Raw genomic sequence first — 10,465 nt, forward strand, 5'->3', positions numbered from 1 at the left:
CCACTGGGCTATCAGGACACTCACTTCTGCTGTGGCTTAGTTTGCATTTTTGTTGCTGCTTTTGCATTTGTGTTGTGGCTTTTGTATTTATGTGGTGGCTTTTCTGTTTGTGTTGTGGTTTTTGTATTCGTGTTTGTGGTTTTTGCACACGTGTTGTTGCGTCTGCATTGACCTGTGTTGACCCGTCTGGGCCACCGCAGATTTTAGTCAATTTGCAAATGTATTAACATTTTTGTCAAAATCAACGAAATACTGAATGTGCCATTTCAAATGAAGTGAATAAGAACACATACTGCTCATGCTAAGAGTAACACAACAACTCATGAGTTTTACCTTGATGAGACAAAGTGGTGAAAGCTTCCTCTCTTTTGTGGCGGTATTGCTCAGTTTGCTTTTCGAGATATTTTGATGATAGTGGAGAATACAAAATAAATGGGGTTCCTTACTGTACAGATGCTGGTACAGCAACCCAAGACAGCAGCAGTGTGTTTGTGGGCCATGATTATGCAAACTGATTTGGCCGATAAATCAAACTATATATATAATGTAAGGCAAAGCTTGGTGGTTAAGCAGTGCGACTGCAGGAATGCTGTCCTGAAGTGGTTTTTCAGCTTGGGGGACATCTGTCACCTGTCCACTCTGTCTCTGCAACAGCTGCCGTCATTCACTTGTCACTTCCACCTGGAGCCTATCCACAGAAAATATGTTAAAAGGCTATTTCTTACCTAAATCACTTCAAAACAAACGTCACTGTTTGGGTAGAAGGACTTAACAGCTGAAAGTTTTTTTGTTTTTTTATTTCCTTGTGGCTATGACTGATGCTGATATTTAATGTATTTTCAGAAAGCTTACTGATCAAAAGAAATTAATTCCACATGGAAAAGGAGGGGAGAAATCGGCATCCTCTTTGCTATAATGAAGCCTAGCTACTTCAGCAGATTAATTAATTTCCTTCCCTAAAAGAATTACTTTGTTTTTTCCCCCTTTACTGTCAAAATATTTTCACCAGTTCAGTGAGTAGTTGTTGTTTGGGGTCAGGGTTTGACTGTATACTGATAATCTGCACCTGTGAGCGAAAGCAAAAAAAGAAAGCGAGTATGTAGTCTGTTTCACCATTGAATTCAAAGCAGACTCCAAGCTAAGTAAATATGCAATATTTAATGAGAAATGTAAGAAAGTGTTTCCTCTTAGTGCTACTTAGATGTTTTGGCCAGAGGCTGACTCTGTAATCCCTACAATGGTTTCTCAGTTATGGCAAAAAAATAAGGAAATCACTGTCTAGAACACTCAATTAGGATCAGACCTAAGGACATAGATTTACATTAAGTGTTCCTCGCTAGAACTGCAAGACATCAATATAACGAACAGCCAAATTACTTAATTCCCAGTGATTGACACGGATGTTTAGGGCACACGGATACAATGTGCTTCCCTGTTTGTGTGATTTTTAGCAATTTTCTGTGTCCACATGCTGAGAAGTGTTACGTGGTAGACTGTAAACTTGTTATGTTAGCAGGGGACTCTGTTTCTATACAGCCCACGTACCCCACACATACAGATCTTCTAGAAAGGGTTTCACAACACGGCAGTTTGAAAACTGATATTTCATGATTTATGCACACCCACATACAACCATAGAAAAAAAGACTCGGTAGCATTCTTACAATTAAATAAAATTCCTAATGAATATGTACAATCACTGTGGCTTGCCAATAGGCAGTCGATTAACATTTATATCCACGCTCTTTTTGTTGTTAGATAAATTGACACCAGATAGTTTTCATGTTTTATTTTTCATTGTTATTTATGTCCTCTGGAGAAGCAAACTTCATCTTTATGCAATTCTTCACAAGACCATGTGAAACCTCATGGACCAGGGCCTTTTCTTTTAATGCTATAGTAATGTATGGATAATTAAGGTATAATTTTATACAAACAGGAAAAAATCATTCTTCTGAATGAGACCAATTATTTTATATGATTGATATGATACTTTATTTCCACAGCCAGTTTTAAAGATGTTGTCAAAGCCGGTCTCAGTCTGTTCTGTCTCTCTTTGCAAGATGCTACCAAACAACTCTATGAATGACACAAAATTAAACCATAAAAACTAATTCTGAATCAATACCTTTGATATGCAAACTCATCATTTGCATTCAGAAGTGTAGCTCTGTTATATTCTTTGCTTGTTTTTCCGCTGATAGGAGTCGATGAGGTTTTAAGTTCCAGCATGACTGTCAGCTTGACTCCCTGTCGAGGAGCACTCTACAGAAAAATAATAGCCTCATGCAGCTGAGGATGGCAAAGGAGACATCTCTGGGGGTTTAGGCAAGGGCTCACCTTCCCTATAGGCAGGCATGGAACTAGCAGAGAAACTTTGTCCTCGGTAAGAAATTATTTTTATTTGTAGGCCAGCCAGTATAATAAATGTCAAATGAAGGATTTTTTTAAAAGGTGAAGTTAAGTGGTGAATCTGTTCTAGGTCTTGATTTACCTATGCAGCATTACAGAGACATATTAATAGTCCTCCTGTGGCCTTGTATAGTCCGTAGTGCAAACAAGCAGAGAATTCAGCCATTTGTCTCATTTGTCCCTACATATTAACCATTGTAAACCATTTAAATGCAGTGTTTTCAGCTTGAAGACATGTAGTGTGGAATTAAAATAAATTGCATTGGGCTGCTGCCTGCAAGATGGTGCATAGGTTCATTAGGCACCCTGATACATTCCCAGACATAATGGCAAGAATGAACCAGGAAAAGGCCTAAGTTGTGCTTCTACGCCAACTTTACTTTAGGTTTCTCTGACATTCAAGAGTTAACTACAGCACTTATAATAAGACAAATGAGGTTGATTATTATGTTCTCTGTTGCCTCTCAACATCCTATAATGCAAGGAGAAGCTCTAATTAAGACATATTTTAGGAACCCATTGGGGGAATCTGAGAGAAATCACAATACAATCCATGAAGCAAAGAGGAAGAATGCTGCCTCAGCTCCAGAGTTATTGTACATATTCACCACATTAAAATAAACTTAACTTAAAACTTCACCTTATAGCCCAAATATAAGTTAGTGTATGATAATTGTTTCATGTGTTTAATGTCGGTTGTGCAAGTTCATAATACCACGATGATCTGTATACAACTCTGCAATTTTTCAATTCCAATTAAATGTGGCATTTTTCAAAAAGGTAATCAGTCAGTCATTTACTTCCACTCATGTGTTGTTGCACCATGAGGAGCAGCAGTTTGCTATACAATGTTTTTCAAGAATTGAATATGTTGCACTCTTATGCAAAATGGGAAAACTTTCCCATTTTAAGAGAAAATAGTATAATCCAATTATAGTTTTTCATTTGCAGATAAACTGTATGAAACCAAAAAAAGGAACACTACAGAACTCTCAGAGGATACTGACGTTTTCTAATGAGCTTATCCAATCATATAGAATCCCATATCGTATTTAAGACTAATTGCCTTAAATGACGCCTTTACAACAAATCGTCTATTTATGTATGCAAATATTGCACACCATGCTATAATGCTAATTCACTTCACACTGATCAGTCTAAACGTTATAGACTCACGTGTTTGTGAGAGGCAAGTTCAGGCACTCCTCATTATTGCCCTTGGAGCTGCATCTAATCTGGCGTCTGTGCTGTGCAAGGTGAAGAAGTATTGATCCCTGGACACAGTATGTGTTGAGTGAACGATAATGAAAGCAGCTGTGAGGATAGAGCCTGTTTATTATAGAGAGGCTTTCCTTGCACTTGGCTATAAAAAGGACATAGTACAGAAGCTTATCAAAGAGCCACAGACTGTACTGACATTATGAAGCATCCGTGTTAAAAACTCTCATTCGGTAATCATTTAATCAAAAACAGTAGTTGTCTACTGTAGATGTCTACATAAAAATTTGAAATTTGCATTTATCTTCACACTGCTTTTTAAAACTGTGACCCACAGTTGTCAGATTGTGAATATTTTGGTTAAATTTGCTTTCATTTTTGTTCATGGAACACATGTTTCATCCCTCCTGCTACTGGCACACCATTTGCTACCTGCATGATATACTTTAATGATCAAAAATTGCAAAAAATTATTCTAAAATGTTTAATTAATGTGCTTAACACCTTGATTTTGCATGCACTTGCCCCAGGAGAATACCGGATGTTTGATTAATCCACCTAATTGTTTTGTCTTAAGAGCTCAAAAGATTCAGGGGAGAATACCACAATAATTTATGGACAAAAATCAGCCTAAACCGGAGAAATGGTGCATTACATATAATTTCTTTCAAGCACAGCATCAGTGTGATTACTTAACTGTCATCAATCAACAGGACACATGCACACTAATGTCATTAGCGCTAACAAGCTTGGTGGTGTTGTGCATCACAATGACAATATCAGCAATTCATGGACTGTTTAGTTCCATGTTAATGGTACACAAAGTTTCAGAAATCTGCATCATGACTTTGTTAAACGCAGGAGTAGGGTTGCTATTTTTTTTTTAAGTTTTTAACAGTTTACTTTCTAACTGCTGTCATTTCCAAATGAAGCCATAGCAGTGTTAACATGTTGTTATTCATTTATTGCCAGCTAAGAAAAGACTTCAAATCATCAGTGTCAGATGTAAGTATGTAAATGGAAAGTTATGACAGTTGACTCAAATGCATCTCAGAGGCAACAATCAGGTGGAAAGGAGCTATTTGTAAGTTTTAACATTAACATCAGCATAACAGCTGTTTACTTACCAATCTAGGAGAAATGTTACGAGTTCAGCATCAAAGTTAATTCCTTTACTTGCCAAGAGCTATCTGCAGCAGTGGTTTTGTTCTGCTTCTATTTCGATCATTTATTTTCTGCTACCGAAGTTAGCACGCTAACCAGCTAACCCTGGCCTGGTCAGCCCATCTCTTCACTTCCCGATACCGAGTCACTGTAGCAGCCTGGCTGCCCTGAAGACGTAGCACTGCTCAGACATTTTGATGTTAAGAGAACATCCCTCTACATTTGGCTTTTGTTTGCCTCCTCCCCTTTTGTCTGTTTTTGTCCTTGCTCACCTGAAGGCTTGGACCTTTTCATTCTGAAATAATTTGAGCTAATAATAATTGAAGCATCCCACCGGCTGATTCAATGTAACATTTGCCATCAGTTAGTCAGTGTTACTTCCCGGTGTTGGGCATGATCCCCCACTTTCAGTAAACTGACTGACAGTTCAGGAGGAGCAGTATGTTTATTACTGTAATTAAAAGGATGTTTTTGTGATAATATTGTTACTGTAATCATGATTAATAAAATTATATTAGTGGCATTCCTGCTGTGCCCCCTTAACATTCTGTGCCTTTGGCAACCGCCTATGTCGCATATGTCACAAGTCAGTCCCGGTGGTTGGTATGAAGAGTGAGCAGAGTTAGCAATCGCATCATGTATGGAACAATGTTAAAGAGCTTATAGGGTCTGCAGCTTACATGTTGGTGATTACTCCTTTTCATCATATACAAAGGGCTTTTGTTCAAACCATATCTGGCCTTATACACCATAGATGAGGCCTGCTCTTGTAATTCGAAAATCAGTCAGACGCCTTAGTAAATGAAATGAGTTCATCTATTGTTAATAGAGAGTGGTGAATTTGTTGCTCCCTGAGAAAAATGACAGGCTGCCAATGAATGATGCTGGCTGATCTTGACCTTGGCGCACCTTATTTGACTCCCGGTCCTTTCAATCAAGGTTGCCATTTATCTTTGTCATTACCCTCTGGAAATTTGTAACTGCTTGGCTAAACAGTGTTAAACTGGACATTAGAAATCTTTGCCTGTGCCTAACCCAAAAGTATTGCAGAAAAAAAGATATGTATAAATAGATATGTATTTCACTATTTGATATTTTTAATAGAAGTTCAAGGTTTAGATTTGCTGTTATCATACACATAAAAAAAAAAAAATCCTCTCTGGCAATGGAATGTGATGCATTTCTGGTGGAAGAAAAACAAATATGACAGCACCAGTTCAGAAAATTAAAATGCAAGGTAAGAGACAACTCAGTACTCATTACACAGGTTGACTGCCAAAAATAAGATGCAGTGCAAGATCGCTATAGCAATAAATGCTTGGCACCAAACACCGCATGTTGCCTTTGGCAAAATATGACGATCTCACAAATTGCCACTTTAAATGAGACAAAATACCGCCACTTGATATTTCTTGAGTGTGTGTGTACTGTGGGTGTTTTATGCTGCCACCTGGGCTGCTAGAGCCATGCAGAGAACAGTTTGTATAGCTGACATTTTAATATAATGCGCTCTAAAACAACGGCAGAAACCACAGCTACGAAAATTACAGTAGAGGCATCACCTCTCTGACACACTCAATAAATATTTAACATGTTGTGTCCACCTTTTGTACAGAACATTTTTTGCAAAACGAAAAGAAAACATATGTATACAAGCTGTTGGATCCTCTCCGCCAAAAAGGCCCACATATTTGACAAAGGACTTTAAAGCTAACAGCTGCTGATTAATCACGATGGGTCTAAATTACTGGCTGGCTCTCAACCGGGTATGAAGCTCGATGCCCACCGCACTTAGAACCTCCTTTGCATGTACTTGACAGCTGCACAGAGTAAGTGCCACTTCTGCCTATTTAGCTGCATCTTTACTCCTTCTACAGTCAGCCGGAAATAGCCTCAAAGCACAGTGTATCGAAAGTACACATTCAAACTAAATTGCTAAATAACTGTAAAAGTGGGTCATAGTAAACTTTAATTTTTGGGACTTATCCTCATAGGATTACTATAATCTTAACAACTCACCTTTACATCATTATTTACATATCACTATGCAAAACTGAGGCTTTAAAAGTGGCAAAAAAACTAAGTTTACAACTAACATAAGCTTAGCTAACGTCAGTGACTGCACTTTAATATTTCCAGTACTTGCTGCACAGTATATTGCGAAATCAGTAAATTCTTTTTTATATTTATATTTATTTGATTCCCATTAGCTGTAACCAGCACAACAGCTTGGGGCGAAATTTACTGCAGCAGTTTTATGTACATGGTACTATATGGAAATCAGTGTGAAGTGAGTGAAAGTGAAGTGATAACATACACTTATTGTATACATTGTATATATAGAATATTGATCATTTTATTATGACTTACGCGATAAAGAGTAAAAAGTAATTTCACCAACCACATATCAAAATGAAATTAGAAATTAAAGCAGACATCTTGTCCACCCTGAGGGGAGAGATTTCTGAAATTATAAAGAAGGTGCTTAAAAGTGCACATGTGGAGGGTTTTAATACAGGAATGCACACAACTGGTTATATCTAAAACTGCAGCCATAACTAGGAGCTTACAATAAGTCAGCCTTAAGTTGCCCCTTGTTTACACATGTTAGGTTTATATACTTGGCCTTGAAAAGTATATATTATTGAAAATCAAACAAAGTTTCATCCCTATTGTGTCTTTTGTCTTGAGAAATTCTTAATTTCAAAATTTCTGTTTTATAATAAAAAATGTGATTCCAAAAGGAAAGTTAAAGCAATAGAAACGTAGAAAGAGTCCTCCTGGTTGGACCACTCCTACAACTGAACTTGATATTCACCTCTATATTCATGGTAGACATGAAATAGAGCAGTTGCATCACTGAGTTGTATCGAATGATACAGTGTTGCATCAGAAGGGTCTGAATAAAATCATAATGAATTTCATGTATTATAGGTAGGCTATGTTGTGTCTTTTATTTTTGAATTGTGAAACTCAAGTTGCCGTACCCAGTTGCTTTTAAAAATCCTTTTTCGACATGAATGATTCCTCGTGATGTGAACGGGTTCCCAGCGCTGCCAACTCCACTGTGAATGAAAACCCCACTCTGTAGCTTTTTTTTTTTTTTTGGCTTTCAACCGGCTTTCAGTTCACCAGTCCATGAGGTTCAGTTCCAATAGCTCTCACAAACCCCTTATATAAATCATGGCCCGCCGTTTCCATTACATGAACTCACACAAGACGAATGCATGCTACCTACTCAGTGCAAAGATGATGGCGAGTTAAAGCGCACAATTGGCTTTTGAAGGAAGCTGCAGACGTAGCAATCTAAATTGGGGTCTTTTTCCCTATAGAGTACTACAATCCAATGTTGTTAGAAGTAATGAGACGTGAAGGAATGTGCCGATAAGCTAAAGTGATAAACATTTAATATCAAGATGAGCACACTCTCATACAGATGTACAAAGTGCAGCACACTTTTCTTCACTAAATAAATAAATAATTGAAATCTGAAGACTTAAACTTTTACTTATACACGTCCCTGTATATGACAATAGTGGAAGAAAATGTTTGCTTCCAGCACAAATCGTTCTGTCAGCGACTGCAATAGAGATGAAGAGGCCTGTCCTTGGAGCACCTGTCTTGTAGTTGTCAAAGAGAACTGGGTGTGCGCGCATGTGTGTGTATTTGTCCAGAATGTGGGAGTATATCTTGATCCACAGCAGCTGCCCCTCAAGCACAATGACAAGCACGCTCATTCAAACACTCTTTGTGTAAAGTAGAATAGAATCAAATCTGTTCTATTTTCAGATGGAACCAAATCCTATTTGTGTGTTTTTCTCCTCTGTCCCAACAATACTTTGTCCTAATCACATTAACACAGTTGATGTGAAAAGTTAATAGACTTAAAATGAGCACTTGTTATCAGCAATCCTGCATGAGTCATCATTTTCTCTTCAAATTTAAATGTAGGGTATGCTGAAATGACATTTGTGAGGCAATTTGTAATCATATATCCTTTATTAATGGATTTTCTCCTCATGGATGTCCACATTATCTCACGGGCATTTCATTATATTTCAGTGTGTTTATTTAAAAAAAAAAAAAGAACTAACCACAAGTCTTGTGGTCAACAGTTCTTCGTAGAACATTAACTTCTGCTAAATGTCACCAACTCAGTGACATGCTCACTTTTAAATGGACAAATGTTTAACAAGGATCCAGAAAAGTGGAGAAAACAGAGGTAAGATGAAGTCTTTGCAGTTAAAATGACCCATTCACCCAGAGAGAATGTGCTTTACAAAGGAGGCATAGTTGATGCACCCATTGGCATCCTCCTGTCCCGCCATCAGCCTGTCCACCTCATCTTCCGTCATCCTCTCCCCTAATGTCGCCAGCACATGACGCAGCTCAGCTCCCATGATGGTGCCGTTGCCTTCCTTGTCAAAAACCCGGAGCCCCTCCACGAAATCCTCAAAATTGCCTTGATCTTTTGCACGGGAGATGTGTTGGAGCATCGGCAAGAAGGTCTCGAAATCCACCATTTTAGTGCTCATGTCCTCTGGCCGTGGTTTCCCAAGCACTTTCAGCACATCTGCATTGGTAGGGTTCTGGCCCAGAGCTCGCATCACATCCCCGCATTGGGCATAGGTGATTTTCATTTCTCCGGTGGGTGTGCGGTCGAACAGGGTGAAGGCCTCTTTGAACTCATCAATCTGGTCAGCGGAGAACTCAAGAGTGATACTCTTGGGGTCAAAGTCAGGCTCCTTGGGAAGCTGAGGCAGAGGCTCTGGAGGTGGGGCTGGCTTAGCAGCTGGGGCAGCATCTTTCTTAGGTTCTGGCTTTTTAGGCTCAGGTTTCTTTGGTTCAATTTTCTTTGGTGCCATGTTGTTAAAGGATTCAGAGGTGATCTGGTACTTGCTGAGAAACAAGCAAAAGTCAGAAGGGATCGGAAGGGATTCCCAAGCACACAGGGCCGTCTCTCCTTCCAAAGCTTTTATATGTGCTTTGTCAAGGGAACCAGATAGCAATTTCCAACAGCACACTATAAAAGGAAGAAAACTGAAATAGATCCCCATAGCAAGTGATGTCAACATTAAGTATTGTTCTCAGCTGCTGTCATCTAGCCGACAGGGCTATTTGCTGTCATTAGCGAGGGTCCAGTTGCATTAGGCTGAAAATGTTCTGTCTCTCTGATGGACAAAGGGATCAGAGCACAGCCAGTGTATCAGCTCATGAGGGAGAGGGCCCAAAATAGCTCTGCTCGCTAACTGCTGAAAGTCTGGGAATCACTGGTTTCTGGAACAGTGCTTTTTTTTCTTTTCTTTTCTTTTTTCCCTGAGTATTGTTGTAGCTAACTCACAAATGGTTAACTCTTTATGTCAGAGGTCTCAGGAGGGCTGAGTACACTTTGGGACTTGTTATTATGGATTATTTTATAATAGGGCATTCTCTTTTGAGACAGTAAGATGATAGGGCTAGGGAGAAATGCATTAAATCTGCCCTAGAAATTCATGCTATCACTTTATAGTTTTTAAGAGACACAATGTCTGCCAAACCTTTTTTTCCCTACCAGTGAGAGATGTGTTTGGACAGTATCAGTGCTCAATGTTTCATTTAGGGATTTGGGTAATTTCTCATTTTCCTAGATACAAAGATAGCTTGCGTTTTCCTTCCTGTCACTGAGGAGCTT

The 10,465-nt window shown here is 38.7% G+C and overlaps 1 protein-coding gene across 1 annotated transcript; it reads right to left on the bottom strand.

Annotated features, from left to right (window-relative positions):
- Positions 1-8,800: 8,800 nt before the first annotated feature.
- Positions 8,801-10,184, bottom strand: LOC130186079 (myosin light chain 4-like). Its single transcript, XM_056402807.1, has one exon. The coding sequence runs from the start codon at positions 9,867-9,869 to the stop codon at positions 9,051-9,053; it is 819 nt and encodes a 272-aa protein (XP_056258782.1). The 5' UTR covers positions 9,870-10,184; the 3' UTR covers positions 8,801-9,050.
- Positions 10,185-10,465: the final 281 nt, after the last annotated feature.

This window comes from Seriola aureovittata, chromosome 18, assembly GCF_021018895.1.
Source record: "Seriola aureovittata isolate HTS-2021-v1 ecotype China chromosome 18, ASM2101889v1, whole genome shotgun sequence".
Lineage (NCBI taxonomy): Eukaryota > Metazoa > Chordata > Actinopteri > Carangiformes > Carangidae > Seriola > Seriola aureovittata.

Coding starts and splice junctions, on each gene's coding strand:
- LOC130186079 (XM_056402807.1), bottom strand. CDS start 9,869: ATGTTGACATCACTTGCTATGGGGATCTATTTCAGTTTTCTTCCTTTT.